Raw genomic sequence first — 19,140 nt, forward strand, 5'->3', positions numbered from 1 at the left:
TAAAATAGAAAACTATTATTGATCCTTTAAAAGTAATAAATTTTATTGATTATAATAATATAATTTTTATTCATAAAACCAATAACTATTCTTGAAAATAACAATAGTACTATTTATTTTTTAAAGATAATAAATTTTGTTAATAGAAAGAATAACTTTTATTAAAATAATATTAATAACTTCCATTCACAAGATTTATAAATTTTATTAATAAACTAGTAACTTTATTGTAAGAACAATCATTTTCAATTTTATATATTTTTAAAAATCATATGCATATTTTATCATAAAATTAAATAGTATATACAAAAATACTCTAACTAAAACTATAAATACTCTAATTAAGACTTTAAGTACTTTGATTAAAACTATGAATACAATAAATATGAGCATAATAAGCATGTTTTAATTGAATTATGGCTAAATGACATAAGGGTTATATTGTCCATATTGAAATTAACTTTATGGCAAAAGGACATAAGGATATTATGGCATAGAGACATTATCACTACCCAGTGACTAATTATGTGTATTTGAATAGGAGTATTATTATACTAGTACTAGTATTTATTTTCCACTATACGTTTAAATAAGATCTTTTTTTGTAATATCATAATGGTCATATAACCTTAATAACTCGATTTGTGTGAAAGAGAGAATTGTATGATAGCACGTATACATATTGACAAAGAGAATTTTTTAATTTTCCACATTTTGTTTTTTTAGGGCAATCAAATTGTTTCATTGTCAATACGTATTCGAAATCAAATTTAGAAATCAAAGGGCATTTGTTTCCAAGATCCCATCAGTTAATACTATATGATTAACTCCTTACTATTATTAATTAGATCCTAAATTGCCTCAAATCCAATCAACTAATCAGGTCCGCCAAAGCCACTTTTATTTTATTTTTTAGAATTTATCCAATGTCATTATTTAACATTGAATTTGGCTTATTTCCAATTGTCAACTTCCATCTCAATTTTTTAAATATTTTTCTCAAATTAACTATGTATCAATCTTTCACATTAGAGTGCTCATCGTGCTAATCAATGACTTGCAGATTCAAACATGATTTGCTCGAGTTTAAAACTCAAACTCGAATTCTTGTTTAGAAGAATCCAGTTTCAAATCTTGAATTTCTAACTTAAAAATACAAACTGTTAAATTAATCTTGACTGAACTCAATTGGTAAGACGTTTCATCTCTAACTGTTCCAACCGTGAGGTATATTCAAACAAATTTGAATGCATAATAAAATAGTAAGGGGTGAAAATCGAAATACACATAAATGGAGGAGGTGGATGTAACTTAGGTTGTAAGAATTTGACCGATTCTTAGTTAGTTTGTACGCATGAATTGGGAAGGCCAAGGCAACAGCCCCCACAAATTGTAAGAACAGACAAAGATGTAGTTTTAAATATTTGCAAACGAGGACAATACTTATAATTTGGATCTATTATTACACAAACGAGCAAATGCTGCCAAACTACAAAGTTTGTGATCAAAGTGTCAACTTTTTTACTGTTTTAGCATTTGACAAAGTATGAGTTCCAATTAGTTACATTAGAAAATTTTGTAAAAAATGACTAAAATTAAAATGGTCCTTTCATTTTAGAAATACAAATTAGGCCCTTAAATTCGTTTTTTGTATAGCCTCGTCAAATTTCATAAATATCGCTTTTAAAATCCAATCAAACATCAATGCCCCACAAAGTAGATTCTGCCTAAAAATATTCTAGCATTACATAAGATTCCACTTTTAGTCAAGCAGTCAACACTAGTAGCTCAACTGCTTATTTCTTGAAGTTCGGTAAGCAATCTAATGATGGTTATTTCCCATTATAGGCAATACATGATACCACTTAGGCAATAGTTAATGCTGTTTGTTTAACTATAATCAGCAAGTCTATATATTATTTGTTTTTTTTTACTTTAGTAAAAATTTAATGAAATGCGAGTTCTATTTTTGTATATTAAGTTTATAATGAAATGGTGAGTTAAGTGAATTAGTGAAATGTAGAGTCAAACTACTTTAGTAAAAGTGAAAATGAATTTTACATTGGCAGACATATCAAAATAATAAAAGTGGCTCCTATTCGGACAGATGGTAAGTGTCGTGATTACAAATAAAACAAGGCAAAATATGAATATGACAAGAAAGGTAAATACTCATATCTTGCTCAATGAAACCCTTGAAAACGTAATGCGATTGCCCATGCAAATCTCTAAATGCCCTAAATGATGAAGTAAAATTAAAGGAATCTCCACATCGAGTTCGAGAAATCCAAGTGACAAGTCACGTGCTCACGTCTTGGATAAAAGAATGATGCAAGGAATAGAATAGAAGCTCAATTTTGTATAGATCCAATGATATCATCAAACCATTTTTTAATACTCTCTCTGTCCCCAAAGAATATGCACTTTGAATTCAACACGTGTTTTAATATAAAATTAGAAAAGTAAGAGAGAGATAGACAGAAAAAGTAATTAAAGTTATGTTAGTGGAGAATGAGTCCCACTCATTAGATTGAAAAAAGTTTCTAAAATTGGAAAATGTATATCCTTATGTGACGGATGGAGTATATTCATTCAATTCTTGCAATGTCTATAACTACATGTATGCATGTGAACCAAGATATTTTTCAAACACAACACATTCATACCAACATTAAACAACTAGTATATAGAAGGGTAGTTTGTCTCTAGTCTTTGATTTTAGTATGTGAGAGAAAATACAAACACCATATCCCCACACACAAATCAATCTTGTATTCTCATGGAGATCACAAATTTGGATCTCTATGAGTTCAAATACAAGTCCATGCCCTTGACTTAGGTTCTTCTATAGTTGTTTTTAAGAACACAACACCTCTTTCTTCAAACTAATTAATCCTTTCTCTCTCAACCTTGTATGCCATGGATGAAAAGAATGAGTCTTCCGACAAGTGTGTGGATGATTTCATGCTACCAGGGTTTCGATTTCACCCGACCGATGAAGAACTCGTTGAGTTCTACCTCAAACGGAAACTTCAACATCGAACTCTTCCGATTGAGCTGATTAAGCAAGTGGATATATACAAGTACGATCCATGGGATCTTCCAAGTAAGAAATTAACTAGTAGTAGTATTATATATTGTGTTCTTATCCATGCATCATTAAATTATTAGTACTCATAAAGAACAAGTCAATCTCTTATGTCTATTTTCTTTGTAACAAAATATTGTTGATTTTGGACAGAATTGGCCTCGACCGGGGAGAAAGAATGTTACTTCTACTGCCCAAGGGACAGGAAATACAGAAACAGCACAAGGCCGAATCGAGTGACCGGGTCAGGCTTCTGGAAAGCCACCGGAACTGACCGGCCGATCTACTCCTCCGGTGGCCCCAGCTCCAAGTGCATCGGCCTAAAGAAGTCCCTCGTCTTCTACAGAGGCCGGGCCGCTAAAGGCATCAAAACCGACTGGATGATGCACGAGTTCCGCCTCCCCTCCGCCTCCACCACCCTCCCGCCAACTGTAAGTCATTTTCTTTCTCAAATTCATAAAGTTTGGTCAAATTCTGGTACGTATCAGAACTTCTTAAGTTAGTTAAAGCTCATTTTTAGCACAAGTAGACAACATCGTTTAACTCAGCAGTGGCCAGGTCCAACCTGTTATTTCTTGATTGTCATATCAAATAATTGCGAACGAATACAAGTGTCATAGATTTTTCAATTAATTTTAGAAATTACGAAGAATTTGACCAAATTAGGTGACTAGGGGCAGGATTCATGGGCCATTTGCCGGATTTTCAAGAAAGCAAATTCCACAGCAAACAGAGCTGCTCTCTCCCACACATGGGCAGCCGAAACGACGTCGTCTGAGGCATTCACCTTCACTCACTTCCCCTCCGACAACGACCCCAGCTTCTCCGCAAAGACATCCACCTTAACATCCGACTACTTCAGCACCGGAAACCTCGTATTCTCCGAAGCGACAACCAACAAGAGCACGGCCGACCTGACCTCCGTGTACCTCAACCAGCCTCCCGCATTGCACCACCACTTCAACGGCGAGGAGGATCACAGAAAGAATCCCAGTGTGTGGGAGAATATTAGGGCGATGGGATTCCCCTTCAGCCTGCCTCCAGCGGCGGCGGAGGAGGCGGTGGTTAATCTGCCGTGGGAATCGCCGCCGTGTCCGAGCGAGATGTCGTCCACGACGTACTCCACCAACAAGTGTTATATATAGTTAGGTAGCCTATCTATCTCTCTCTCTCTATATATATATATATATATATATATATGTGAATGAAGGTTGTAATAGTTTCGTTTCCAGCTCTGTTTTTGGCAAGGCAGAGCTTGTATAGAAACTATTTTTGCATTTGATGTGGATGTACAGTTCTCTATCAACCATTGTGTTAATGTTCAATCAAATATATGATGATGATGATTTAATTTTCGCTTTTCATAACAAACCTTACCACTTTGTAGCCCAATTTTTGAAAATGGGAATTGGAATAATAACGTAATATTAATATATGTATTAGAAGATAACACGATGACTACTGGTCCGAAAGGGCGTGGGTTCTCAAATCCCACTATTGACATTTTCTTTTCATCATTATTTCCACTCTTTTTCTTAAATCATTTTTTTATACTCCATTTACTAGTGCTACACATTCTCATTTTTCCCCCCTTTCTTTTATCCTATCTGGTATAATGTATTAAAAGTAAACACAATTAATTATAATTTAAATTTATATTTAAATTAATTACTAAAGTAATAGGCAGAATTGATGTTGTATAAGATGTTTCACATCTTTTTGCTCTTCCACTTATGGAAATCATTTTATTAACTTGTGTCATCATGCAACAGGAAAAATTTGCACAATTAGAAGTGCATAATTAATGAAATACTACTCCATTAAATATGGAAATAAGTATTTACATAGGAGTATAGAATCAATGAATTAACTTTCGACAAATTAAACTTGCTGCTGGAATCGACAACCTTACCTATGAAGAAAAGATCACATAAATTTACACATATATACTACTCTAATGAAAATAATTGAGCAGTCGAATGTAAATTCAATCGACTACGGTCAAAGCTTGTTAATTGATAGCACACTTTTAATTATGGATAATCTACCACAACATAAATGATTCATCTAATATCTGATTTCACTAATATTTACCAATACAATGGCCTTACTTATATCTCGAAAAGTTAATAACAATGATAAAAAAAAACATAATTTTCAAATAGATAAAGTACTAAAACTAACAAGGAAAGAGCAAGAAGTCAGGCTCTACATGTAACTTCCTATTCACAAAACTAATTGAACCTAGCTTGTTATTACACCATATCAATTGCTCCCTTGTCACTTTGGACATATTCAAAACTCTAGAAACTAACTTCATATCCACTTGAGAGAAAAAATACAGAACTTGGTCCGAATCATCTTCTTCCCTATACCTTCTGATCTTCCTTAAAATGCAATTCTCACTCCTCAGAACCTCCTTCAGCTTCCTCTCCTTCTGCATTCCAAGAAAACACCACGCGATAAGCAACGTTTTTCGACATAATATACGACATATATTAAGGAGGAGAAGAAGAAGACCTTATGAAGATCTTTCCTGATCTCCACCAGCAACTTATGCTCCTCTTGGCTGGGAAGCTCGGGCGTTTTCTTGCTCGTCCCTGCAGCTGAACAATCCTTGTCAGCACGGACGAATCGCCAGAACGTTCGTATCGACTCCTCGACGATCTCCACAAGCATGTCACTTGTAACAATGTAATCATCCATGTCTCTTTTCTCTGCCTTCCTCTTGTCTCTCAAGTTGTCCTCTGCAATGAAGCCATGTCATATTTAGCATTGTATAGTTAAAACTCGAGATTGGTTAGCTTCGTGTTCCCACCTCGTATGACGGGAACTTGAAGAAGGTTGCGGACAGCACACCGGGTCTTGACATAGTTCTGCACCCTCGGGCCCTGAAACAGCTCGTCCTCGGTGAATCTGTTCATCAGCACTTGGAACTGCTGGAACTCGTTGGCGACCTCGTTGTACCTCCGCCTTCCACGTGGATCGGTATCCCACAAGTGCCAGGCTTTCTCATACTGCCAGTGCAAGAACTCCCACGAGAGGCACATCTGCCCGACGTACACTGCCTCGAGATCCCCCTGCAGCTCCTCCACAAACTTCTTCATCGGGTCGCTCCCGTGGATCTTGTGTTTCGACAGCCATAGATTTTGGGACACGAGTGATTTGAGCGTCGGCGCCCGTTTCTGCTTCGATATTGATTGTAGAGGATCCTTTAGCTGCAGAAATCCTGCATTAAGCACAGTTTTGAAACTATAGTAAGAATTACTACTCACAATATCAATGTAGCAACTTACAATATGTTCATGAAATTATTACTGCACTATTAAAATCTAAAATATCATAAATACAACATCGAATAAAGCATTTTTGCCATGGAAAAGGCTACCTATGACTTTATGAGTTTGACAGAGGAAAATTTTGGAAACTGGGAAAGAAAATTTGGTGCTTGAATTGAAACGATTGTTAGGTCTCGTGATTCCACAACATTTATTGTGGTTGAGAAAATGGAATAGTCCAACAAAAAGCATTGGTTATTACATTGACTTTTTCATATTTATTGCCTACTATACCAACTACCTATTCAAATCTCAACCTCAAAAATGGTGTGTCATTGACTCATTCTTCCTATGCCTTCAACCAAACTAAGTCTCATGCTTTATCTGTTTCTAGACATTTCAACAAACAAGATCTCGTGGGACCTCATTTTCATCCAAACACCAACAATATTCAAATCAATTCATCTATTTTCTTGCATAAACAAGAATGTAATAACAGGAAGCAAGATACTGCAAGAAAGAAGGCCGAAAACGGATAATGATCACATAAGGATACGGAGGGAGTAACGGGAACTAACCCATGGCATACATCTTCTGGTAGTTTATGATGTCGAATTTGCGCATTCGCTCCCTATAGCTCTTGTAGAACTTATGAAGCTCGCCTATGCAATCCTCTCGCTGGGACTCATCGATCCGCCATGGCTTCAAGTCGTCGCTTATCTTGGGGGACTCTGAATCCTCTAGAATGGTGGGGAGGCCGGTAGCCTTCACCTTCTTCAGCTCCATCTTCAGCTGCTCGATTAGCTCTTGATGCTCCCACAGCAACTCCAGCTTGTTCGGATCCTCAGAATCTAACACCGATGAATCCTTAGACTTTAACTTCTCAGAATCATCATCATCATCACCACCATTGGTAGTAACAACATTGCCTACATTGTTATCATCAAAATCTTGTTTCAATCCATCAACATTGCTATCATCTTCAAGCTTCTTTAACTCTTCCATTATATCACTATCTTCGCCATCAAATTCATCGGTTTCTTCGAAACCAGACACTTCACTTTCTGAATCCATCGGATCATCCACATCAAATCCTCCCCCGAAATCTCCATCCGACAAGAATCCATTGCTGTAGGAATCCACCAAATGGTTCATAACTGAACGTAAATGATCAAAACTAGTCGACTCCGAATCACAATCCATAACCTCAGAACTTTTTTCTGAATCCAATCGACATTCCTCACCTATTTGCGAGTTCTCGGTGAATCCCTCTTCCTCAATTTTCTCTCCTTGCTCTCCATCACTGACCTCAATTTCCTTTCCTTTATCATGAACACGAACGCAACCTGTTTGATCAAAGTCCTCCTCCAAATTCCCAGCTTCAGAGGCCTCTGTTTTCTCAAATGAGCAGTCGATTTCACCCTCTTTAACCCGGAAAGTCTCTGCCTCGTCAATAAAAGCGCTGACGAAGCTCTTCCCAGATGAGAACTGATACATGCTAACAGTTGCACAAGGGACCACCTCCGAATTCAATGCATCACCAGTTTCTTTATGGAGTCGGCTGCTAAACTCATCGAATGTCGGAAACTTGAATTTTAAATGTTCCACCGTCTTCTCCTCCTCCGCCTCAGCGCCACCATTGACGCTTACACACTCATCACCATTAATCTCATCTTTATCCTCTAATAAATCCAGCTTCTCTGTTTCAAGGAATTCTATTTTCTCGTCGCTCTTGTTTAAGGCACCACTTCCATCTCCTTGCATTCTGCGGCAAAAAACCACCACCAAAAAAAAATATATGATTAACGGTTGAAATTAACCACCTACAAAAACAGAGCAAGTGAAGAAGCGCCGGAAACCTCAAAATAAAAGCGGAGATGAAGCTGAGAAGCGGGCGGAGATAAAAGCGGATGAATAAGAAGAGCCTCTGAGGACTAAAACCGGCCATATCCAGAGAGAAACATTCGAATCGTATAAATTAAGTTGGAAGCAACGGAATTTTGATGGGAGGTTTGAAAAAATCAACGAGGAAACCGACTCACGAGCTGCAAAAATAGTAGTGGGGAGGAAATCAATCTGAGTCAGAAAGGAAGTTGAAATCCGACCTAATAGGAAGGGGAGATGAGATTTAGAGTGGGAGATGGTTACGCGCCAGCGACTCGGTCTCCACGGTTACATGCAGCGACTCCTCAACCAAAACTTACGCTATTAAATTATGGTTTTTTGGGGAGTTTCAGTGAAGATGGAGAGAGAAAACAGAGAGAGAGGTGGGAATGGAAGAGAAAGTGAGAAACAGAGGAAGATAATTGACATTCAGAATTTTAGGACTTACAAATTGATAATACGGAAAAAAGCTGTGTATTGAAAAGTATAACTATAAGCTCCACGTGGGTCACTCGTTGCCTTTTTTATAAAACAAAATATTTTAAATAATAAACTTTTTGGTTATTTTGTGCAATGTCAACTTTTTAATTGTTGAAAATATCTTTGTTGGTGAGCATTCCATTAAATGCTATAGTAATAATAACAATAATTATATCCACCTCGGATTTGCCGAATTCTATGTTTAATTATTACTACTACATTGAAAATATTTGTGTAATTTCTCTTTGATTTTTATTATATTTAATTAACTTTTGGTTCAAAAAGTAAAATCTCATTTTATCATTTCAATACATCCATGATTTAAAGGTCCATTTAATATTTTGCAATTTTTTATAAACGAACCTTATACTTCAATATTACTATAAAATTGATAAATGGAGTATGAAAATAGAATTCACCCTCCATTAACTTTTCTATCAAATTTTCAACAAAGTCAAATAATTTCTAATAACCGATCAAAATATGACTTTAATTGATGGAATGAGGTATGTATGTTAAAGTTTTTTTTTTACTTTATTTAATTTTATTATCTGTACTTTATGGATAAATACATACCCCATCTGTCCCATAAAAATATGTGCACTTTCCATTTTTGTCCGTCTCACAAAAATATGTGCATTCCATTTTTTAAAAGTTATATCAATTTTATATTGTAAGTCTCACTATCTACTAAGACTATTTTAACTACCATGCTCCTTCTCTCTCTTATTTTAATATTTTCCACTCTCTCTTATTTTACCATATCATTATCCTCTCTATCTCTTACTTTACCAATTTTGTTTTAATTTTCGCCAGTCTTATTATTCTAAATTAATTGAAAATAAAGTATGAGAATGATTAATCATATAATTGAAAACGGAATATAAAGTATGAGAGATGATAAACGAAGAGAAATTAAATTGTTGATTTAGTAAAAAGAATAAATGATTCATTTATTTTTAGGAAGCCCCAAAAAAATTAATGTGGACAAAGAGAGTATTTTTAATATTGTGTCAGAGCAAGACCTGCAAATTTAAGACCTGAATTGATTTGTGATAGAGAATGTGATTACAAAGAGAGTAAAATTGTTTTACTAGTGGAGTAGTAATTAAATAATCTTCGATGTTTTCTCATCCAATATTTACTGATCTCAAAAATCATAAAAATCTCTCTCCTTTCCTTTCTTTGGTAACTACCGGATGCACGAATTAATACCTTCAAATACATGCTAAAACAATGGTCTCTTTACTTTTTCGCAAGATTTACTAATAATGTTATTTTCTACTAGCAGTTATAGACTTATAATGGAGTTGTCCATTGTAATAATTGCGTGGATAATAATCCGCCGACTATTATAATAAGTCAAAAGGGGAATAATTAACCTCTGTTAAAGTTATTGTACTATTCATAACAAATAACCTCTGTAGTATTTATTTGCGAAAGAAAATTCTCTATTTTTTGTATAATAACGAAAAAAGAACCTTTAAAGTGGACGAAGAATTTTCCAAGGACATTAAAATTTTTAAAAATTGGCTCTCTAGAAAATTTATTAACATCTAGAAGGAATTCTGAATTTTTAATCGTAGTTACACTTACACACACGCTTTGTTATAAATATTTAATTTTGGAGTAATAATTAAGTAGTAGTAGTAGTACTTCCTATATTTATGGGTTAATTTGCGGCCATATCATTAATAAAACATTCCCTACTTGTGATTGAGGCAGTCAACGTCCGTCTAAATAAGAGTGAATATAAATTTAAGTAATTTCTTTTATTTAGTACTTTATTTCGACTTTCGTTAGTTATTTGGAGTAGTTTTTTTTATATTTTAATTAAGCTCTGGTATAATTGTTACTAATATTTATTTTTCACGAGCTTTTGAGAAATAATAAAACTAGGGTCTCTTCCCGATTGCATTTTTCCGATAGTTACTGCCTTAAAAATGAGATAAAAATTATTCATTTAATACCAGCATCATATGGGTAGGCCAAATAGTAATAGCTGTAGGTCGACAAGATGAAAAACGACGTCGTCCGTCCCCTACAACGGACAATAAATAATCCTGTCTAAAGTCTGATTGGCTGTCTTGTTTATTAGTAGTTTTCAACCCACTAAATTATTTTGTCTACCACAACTATATTGCTGTTGGTAATTATGATTTCGCTCTCTAATATCTTGTCATTTATTATGATGTTGTTGTTTAGTAAATTTAATTTACATTGCCTTTTCATTCCCACATGTATCCTTTCATAGTCATTTTGTGTATTATTCTCGTTTGAAAAGTAAATCCCATCTATATACCAATTTAGCGAATTCAATTTATGTTAGTGATGTATTGTCTTACCAATTACCCCTTTAAATAGTGTGTTGTCTTAGGGATAGAATAGTTAATGGTTGAGAACAAAAGTTTCAGATTCGAGTCTATCGATATTTTAATTCGTGCTTATCAGTTATCTCATCTACATTGAACAAATTCCATTAGTCCACTAGATAGTGGTTTGGTGCCAAAACTATTCAATTTTGAAAATTTACTACTCCATTAATTATGAATAAAAGAATAAAAATATTTCATATAGTATTTGAATTGTATCACAAAAGACAAAGCTATGGTTGAAATCCCAGGGCACAAAAACTCACAAAAAGTTTTCAACGAAGTCAAACCATTGCAATGCCGCGTGGAATATGTTTTCGGAGTTTTTCAAAAACATTTTTTTATTTAAGCGCTTTTGATACGATACGACCAATTGCGCTTCTGATAAAAATTTTATCGGTACGTACACTATTCATTTTCATAATTTACTCTTTTGTTGCTGTAAAAAATGCAGTAAGATGTTAACTTTTGAGGTAGATTGGAGTAATAAATATGAAAAGTCAATGTGCAGGTTAACAACTAAAAAAGTACCACAGAAAAAAAATTGTGTACAAGAGTAGTTTATATTCTTTTTCTTTATCAAAACAAATTTATTTACTAGTATTAAGTTTTCAATAACGTTAAATCATCTATTGGTTTTTAGTCAATCCTAAAATTTTTAAATTGAGATATAAAATACTAGTAACTTATTAGTTTTTTATAATTGTCTCACGATATTCAAAAGCAAATACGATGTCGTAACAAAACGCGTCATTCTGGGTAAATAGATGTTTTAATTCACACTCAGAATAGAATAGTGACGTTTCGTCATTACATCATACTATTTGATTTTGTCATATTGGTTTTGAATTCAATCATGTTTGACAATTATGAAAAATTTGGAAATAGTAGTTTTATATTCTAGATTAAAAGTTATAAGATTGAAAAACGAAATTATGTAATTTAAATGGCAATTATCTAACTTTTTTTATGCTACTTGCCCCCTGGGCTATGGATCTTATGTTATTCTCTAGAATTTTGGTATCTTAGAAAAAAAAAACAAAGAAGCTTTGTGTACGCAAAGGAATTATTGAGACTGTGGGTTATCTAATGTTAGCCAAATTTAAAACGCAAACATTGTCCTTTTTTCTGGATTAAGGCCCAACATTTGTTTGGGTTGCATTTTAGGTTATATATTATAAAAAAAAAATGTGTAACGTACCTTTCTCATTTACTGACCCTACTCAAGTTTGTTAAATTAAGAAATAAAATGATAATTTTATAAGAAGAATTTTGAGTTTTCGACAATGATCTTATTCAATAAAGGGAATAGATGGAAGCTCCTCACCAAATAGTGTGTTGAACAAATATTTACTTAATTTATACATCAATGAATAAAAGGAGAATATTGTTTTTATGTGTTTACATGTACAATTTGAATAATTCTTTCCTAATTGATGTTTTGATATTTTCCTGTATCTAGTAAAAGGCCTAAATGTCAGCCTAGTTCCATACCCCACACATGTAATTTTGAGAAAATATACAAATTTGCACATAGATTTTTTTTTGCCGATAGTTCAACGGTCAACGCACTAAATCGTCGGAGACTGGTCATCATTTCTATCACTTTAAGTGAGACGTCTCGATTAGAAAAATGACTCACTTTAAATGGAAAACGGAGAGAGTATGATTGTAGGAAAAGTACTTAATGCATTAGATTTGTACATTAGTATAGAGTTGAGGTGGAGATGAGGGGCCCCAAAGACCATAGTCTAAGCAATAAATCTGGCATTAACACATTTCATCAATTTTGTAATCAATTTTCTCATTCTTCTTTTCAAAATAAATAATTAAAAGGACTAGCTTGTCCTTGAAAATGGGAGAAAGAATTGAAAACTACAAAAATAGAGAGATATAATTCATTATGGAGTAATAATTTAAAACAACATTTAATTAAAACATGGAGTATTTTTAAGAGCTTACAACATCAGTAACACGCTCTTGTGGCTTGTTTTGGAGTAACGAGACAAGTTAAGACATTGTTGAAAGGGGGCAGGATGTGTGCCACTACTCACCCTTCCCTTCTTCTCCTCCATAACAAGAAAAATAAATAGATTTTTCTTGTAATAATTGAATTATTTTTTATAAAAATTAAAAATGATATTCGTTTTTGACTTATCCTTGTGTAGGCCCAAAAACATGGTAATGGGTTGTCTAATAACAACTGTGCACAATTTAAAAAGTGGAATTCAGTTTTTCCTTTTCCAATCTAATTTCTCCATCTCTATACAAAGAAAATAAAATATTTGCTTCACCAAAAATGGAATTTGAAACCCAATATATAGAATTGTGTAAGATCAAATATGCGCTAAAAGATTTTATGTACCGTGATTCTGACGCTAGTTCAATGTCCACATATTTTTATAACAATAAAAATAGTATTATTATTGTTATTGTTATTTTTACTATTATTCCTATTATTATATAGGCACATTAATTTATATAGGCACATTAATTAGACAACTTCAGAATCAAGTAAGAAATTAATAAAGACAGAACTGAAATTACAGATGACAAAGCACATGATACATGATCATGTTCAAATCAAGAATGGACCATCAACAGTTAATGCTCTACATGTTCTTGCATCAATAATGGACCCATCAACACTTAATGCACTAATGTTCCTTCTGTGCCCATATAAAATATATATTTCACACATAACACACATATATCTAAATATATTGTGAAATCGAAAAGTATTATTTTGTCCAAATATGAAAATAAAAATTGTTTTTTCATGCATTCTTTAGATTTTAGTGCAAGAAAAATTATGGTATGCACTGATTTTGGACTATATTGCTTCATGTATGTTATAAGTATTAGCTAGTAAGATAAGACGACGCTGATTATGTTAAAAACATTAATATTGTACGAATTAGTTGAAATTTGCATTGAGCTTGCGAAACTGGGCTAATGTATCAAAGTCATGGCTACGCCATTGTGTACGATGGATTTGACTATCAGACATTGTTTCAAGGATGAATCTTTTTAATTATTTTTAGAATTTATTTTTAATTTCAGTAATTTTTGTCTACGACATATTTGCATCACATATGCTAGTAGTGTAATATTTGAACAGTACAGTTCTTTTGATGATGACTTAGTAATGTTGGGACTAACGAATACTGTTAAAATCAAACGAAGTTCGAATATCACCAATGTCTTATAAATTGAGCATGTCATGATTTTATTTGCTATTCTACATCAACAAGGTGCACATCTCAAATAGCATCCACGCATTTAATCGTGGTTGAAAGTTGAAACAATTTACAAACGCAAACCTACTATACATATGAACAAAGGTTAAAAAATAGAGGGAACTTCAAAAATGGTCCTTGGACTACGAGTTTATCTAGCTCATAGTCCATGGACTTTAAAAATATCGCCAGACATCCCTGGACTAAGAGTTTATCTCGAAATTGGTCCTTTTGCCATTTTTTTATACGAAAATACCCTTTTGAGGGTTTGGGCAATTTGGTCTTTTTACACTTTTAACATTTTAAATCTGATATTATTTCAGTGATGTACTAAATCTGATATTATTTCAAAATTTCAAATTATGATTTAGTACATCACTGAAATAAATGTTAAAAGTGTAAAAAAAACAAATTGCTCAAACACTCAAAAGGATATTTTCGTATAAAAAAATGGCAAAATGACAAATTTTGAGATAAACCCTTAGTCCAAGGATGTCTGACGATATTTTTAAAGTCCAAAGACTATGGGCGAGATAATCCAAGGACCATTTTTGAAGTTCACTCTAAAAAAATATAATTATTTTGTTGTAAGAAGTTTCAATTTTCGTTTAATAATCTCGGGACCATGATGCAATCATGGCATGAATTAATAGAATTAAATTGGGATGATATTACAACATAACATAATGACCATCCCCGTGGATAAAGCGGTATAGTCGTTTCTAAGTAAGAATGATTACTAAATTAATTTCGAATAAATTTATTAGCCAAGATAGAAAACATTCCATCCATGGGATGTAATTCATTGATCTAATACATGTTTCATGCCACAAAGTATATAGTAATTACTCTTTTGGAGCACTATTCTAAATATAGATCCATCATTAATACTAAGGTATATCATGGACAATAGTACATATATGATACTCTATATATAGTATGTAGTGTTGTATTAGATATGAAACTAGTTTTAAACGCTAAACGCCAAACAAATCATTATAAAATAACGCAGAGTTCGTTACAACTCTATATGTAGTTCATTTTAGGGAATTTGAAGATTTGAAAACAATGAAAGTATGTTATATAATTGTATTGCCAGTTAGAGTTATTGACGGATGCAACTTACAAATGCAGAAAATTTAGCTTTATACAGTCTTAAAATTGACAATCTTCACTTTGTATGAAATTTTTGAAGTGAGATGCCCAATAAATAAACAAAACTCGCAACAAGTTCCTTGAGCAGGCATAGAGATATGCTACATAGATCACAACAATAGTACTAGTACAAGGCAACTGAAAATGATGTGTTCCAACGTCTCGTCTCTTCCTTGCAATGAATGCATCGATCATCCTCGATTCATGGAATGTCATTTTCCATCTTTTTGGGCTTGGTTTTTAAAGGTTTCCACATATCTTTACCGTACAGGTAATCCTCAATCTGCATTTTACAAAATCCGAAATCAGATTTGTCGAACTTCTCTACAACAATCTTCTCGTCAATCCCCATCGTGATTTCTGCCTCTTAAACCCTAGGCTCTAGATACCAGTTATTGGGAAATAGCCACATGAAACATATCTTCTAAGGATAAATAGGAAATATATTTCATATATCTTCTAAGGAATAAATAGGAAATATATTTCATAAGGAAACCATTTGATACATTAAATGACTACATTCTCTCATCCCTCGTATTTTCTTAGATGAACTGATTTATCAGAACCGAATTTAACACACTAATCTTTACTAGATTCTTGTAATTCCTCTGTTTAGCCACATTATAACAATTTAGTACTAGTAGTATCATTTAAGTTAAAACAGTAATAAGCATGCAAGACTTAATTGCTTGATGTATGAATCCAGCATTTAATGAGAGAGAGAAATTAGGGTTCATAATGTGGAGATATTGCAGAGAGAGAAGGGGGAAACGAAGGTCATTGAATGCCACGCGGTTTTGGTAAAGCAGAACAGAAGAGGCAGCAACGCACGCAGCTGACTTCCATGGCCTCACTTAATGCTCTTGCTGTCACCTTTTGACCCCTTTCTCTTATCTATATATCCCACTCTCTTTCACCACTCCCTCTCTCACCTCCAACAAACACTCTTCACTCAACTCTAAATTAGGGCTAATGGGGAGGCCTCCTTGCTGCGACAAAATCGGTGTGAAGAAAGGCTCTTGGACTCCTGAAGAAGACATCATCCTTGTTTCCTATGTTCAAGAAAATGGTCCTGGAAATTGGAGGGCTGTTCCTGCTACTACTGGTCATTCAATTTCTCCTTTTTTTTTACCTAATTTTTCTGGGATTTTTGAATTTTATGTTTTGACATTTTTGGGTTTTCAATTTCTAGGTTTGAGGAGATGTAGCAAGAGTTGCAGGCTGAGGTGGACTAACTACCTCCGCCCAGGAATTAAAAGAGGAAGCTTCACTCTTCAAGAAGAGAAGATGATTATTCAACTCCAAGCCCTTTTGGGGAACAAGTAAGAAAAAAACATGCCTTTTTATAGAATTAGGTTTATTTAGGGCAAAAAAAGGTTAAAACTTAATATATTTTTTTTATGATGTTTGAAGATGGGCTGCGATAGCTTCGTATCTCCCAGAGAGAACAGACAACGACATCAAGAACTACTGGAACACGCATTTGAAGAAGAAGCTCAAGAAGCTACAAATCGCTTCAGTCATCGAAACCAGCAATAATGACTCGAAATCACACTCCATTTCGAGGGGGCAGTGGGAGAAGAGGCTTCAAGACAATATCACCACAGCCAAACAAGCCCTTCGCGACGCGTTGTCGTCTGAGAACGCCGCGGAGTCTCCCTCCTCCGCGGCCGTGTACGCCTCCAGCACTCAGAACATCGCTAGGTTGCTCAAGAACTGGGTGAAAACCGAGCCGAATGAGTCCAAATGCTCGAGCAATGTTTCAACGACTGTCGATTCGGTGTGTAGCAAGGAAGAGGAGAGCACTGGGATGGATATGAACGGAGCTTTTGAGTCCATTTTCGGGTTGGAGAGTCTAGAAGCTTCGAATTCCGATGAGTTTTCGAGATCTGCTTCGCCTTTGGTTGCTAATTGTGAGATCAAACAAGAAGAGAATTCAACTTCTTTGTCAGTGTTGGAAAATTGGCTGCTGGATTTTGAGATGAAGGATTATTTGACTGATGTCTCGTTTGATGAGAATTTAGTTTAGTTTTTGCATTTACAGAAATTATTTATTTGGAGGTGGAATTTTTTATTCTTGGTCTTTTCTAACACTAAGGATTTGTTTTTCTTTTGTTGGGTTAAATTAAATCATCTCTTCTGATTTAGTTGTTTTACTATATCGATGTATATATTTTGTGCCCTTTATTTGTGTTCATTACATTAATTGAAAGCAAGGTCCTATCTATTTCTTGCAATTTTTATGTCTGATATTATTATATCATCTTTAATTTGATTTTTATGAGTGTGTCGCGTAATATCACAATCAATATTGCTAATTCACATGTACTGAATAAGACTGGCGATGAAATTGCTTAATCGATGTTTCTAATAATTGTGGGAATTCATTTGCTACACATATATTAAGATATTTTTGGTTTAATTTTAGGTACATGCGGATAATTTTTGACCTTATAATGATCATGGCTGCGTCTGACTTAGTATTTCGCACTAACATAGTCATTATCTATGGATTTATTTAAGTTGATCCTTTTTATTACTTTGAAAATATTGGATTCGCTTTGGTTTTATTTGCTTAATTGCTTAAAACCCAATCAATGATCATTTAAATGAAAGGGCATTGTTTTATATTCGTTATTCACAAAATTATATATGTATCCAATTAATGTCTACTATTGTTTATTGATTGTAGTGCTAACTTTTCATTTCTAGTCGTCAACGCAAAATCAAATCATGAGAAAATACATGTATATATCAAAATCTTTTAACGAGATTTGCAAATCCGATCTCCACCAATATTTGCTTGGCCGCCTCCTCAAATTTAATGTATTGTAAACAAACAATTAAATCCTAAATAATGCGTTTAATGACGCGTTAGATATGATATAAATAGCTTTTGAAATTCTTATTAATATTGCTCTTCCCCCATATTGGCATTAATTATAGTGTACTGTATTTCCACCAATTATTTAATAAACTTTTTCTACAACTTCTAGAAAACCACATTAAGGAAGCCCATCATAGAATTGCATTTAGAAAAAAGAGCTCATTTTTCCTCAACGGTGCCTTCATAAAGATATGAAATATTTTTCACAATATTAACTCAATACATTCAAATTTCGTCAAATAAATTAGGAATTTGTTTTAATAAAAGGCAATTTATTTTTATTTTATCATAGGAAAAAATAACATAGCAAATATATATTTATGATTTTGGATTCAACTGACAAGATCATACATAAAATAAAGCAGACAAGATAGTAAGCACAGTACAAAAATTATGTGGAAATAATTCCTGGAGAGTCGCTTTAAAGAGCCCCAATAATATATACGCAGATTCCTATTTGTGCAAGACTACATATATATAATTATAGGGAATAGGGAGATGATCAAAGTATAACTAATATTAAATGTATAACTAGAGAACAAATCTCAGACATTATATCAAAATGATTTAGTTCACTATATGGACGATTTAGTTCACTATAAGAATGATTTAGTTCACTACAGGAATGAGTGAACCAAAACACCATTATAGTGAACTATTTACTTCGTGAATAATTTAGTTAACTGTAAAGGCGTTTTGGTTCACTTCTTCCTATAGTGAACTAAATCACTCTTATAGTGAACTAAATTCGTGTTCT

At 33.6% G+C, this 19,140-nt stretch overlaps 3 protein-coding genes across 4 annotated transcripts; 2 read left to right on the forward strand and 1 right to left on the reverse strand.

The window, feature by feature from the left end:
• The first annotated feature begins 2,745 nt into the window (after nucleotides 1-2,745).
• LOC121771252 (protein FEZ-like) lies at nucleotides 2,746-4,418 on the forward strand. 2 transcript variants are annotated; one of them, XM_042168032.1, is made up of 3 exons: nucleotides 2,746-3,106; nucleotides 3,242-3,519; nucleotides 3,763-4,418. In XM_042168032.1, exons 1-3 carry the CDS (start codon nucleotides 2,920-2,922, stop codon nucleotides 4,231-4,233), a joined length of 936 nt encoding a protein of 311 aa, XP_042023966.1. In that variant the 5' UTR covers nucleotides 2,746-2,919; the 3' UTR covers nucleotides 4,234-4,418. The 2 variants fall into 2 exon arrangements, with proteins under 2 accessions (XP_042023966.1, XP_042023967.1); XM_042168033.1 differs by having other exon boundaries at nucleotides 3,769-4,418.
• Nucleotides 4,419-5,150: 732 nt separating this feature from the next.
• Nucleotides 5,151-8,705, reverse strand: LOC121769760. Its single transcript, XM_042166514.1, has 5 exons — nucleotides 8,226-8,705; nucleotides 6,945-8,131; nucleotides 5,907-6,317; nucleotides 5,609-5,835; nucleotides 5,151-5,525 (listed from the first exon to the last, which is right to left on the reverse strand). The coding sequence occupies exons 1-5, from the start codon at nucleotides 8,312-8,314 to the stop codon at nucleotides 5,268-5,270; spliced, it is 2,172 nt and encodes a 723-aa protein (XP_042022448.1). The 5' UTR covers nucleotides 8,315-8,705; the 3' UTR covers nucleotides 5,151-5,267.
• Nucleotides 8,706-16,320: 7,615 nt separating this feature from the next.
• On the forward strand, nucleotides 16,321-17,733 carry LOC121769755 (myb-related protein 306-like). The gene is made up of 3 exons (XM_042166508.1): nucleotides 16,321-16,601; nucleotides 16,689-16,818; nucleotides 16,910-17,733. Exons 1-3 carry the CDS (start codon nucleotides 16,469-16,471, stop codon nucleotides 17,523-17,525), a joined length of 879 nt encoding a protein of 292 aa, XP_042022442.1. The 5' UTR covers nucleotides 16,321-16,468; the 3' UTR covers nucleotides 17,526-17,733.
• Nucleotides 17,734-19,140: the final 1,407 nt, after the last annotated feature.

The sequence above is a fragment of the Salvia splendens genome, chromosome 16 (genome assembly GCF_004379255.2).
Source record: "Salvia splendens isolate huo1 chromosome 16, SspV2, whole genome shotgun sequence".
NCBI classification, from domain to species: domain Eukaryota; kingdom Viridiplantae; phylum Streptophyta; class Magnoliopsida; order Lamiales; family Lamiaceae; genus Salvia; species Salvia splendens.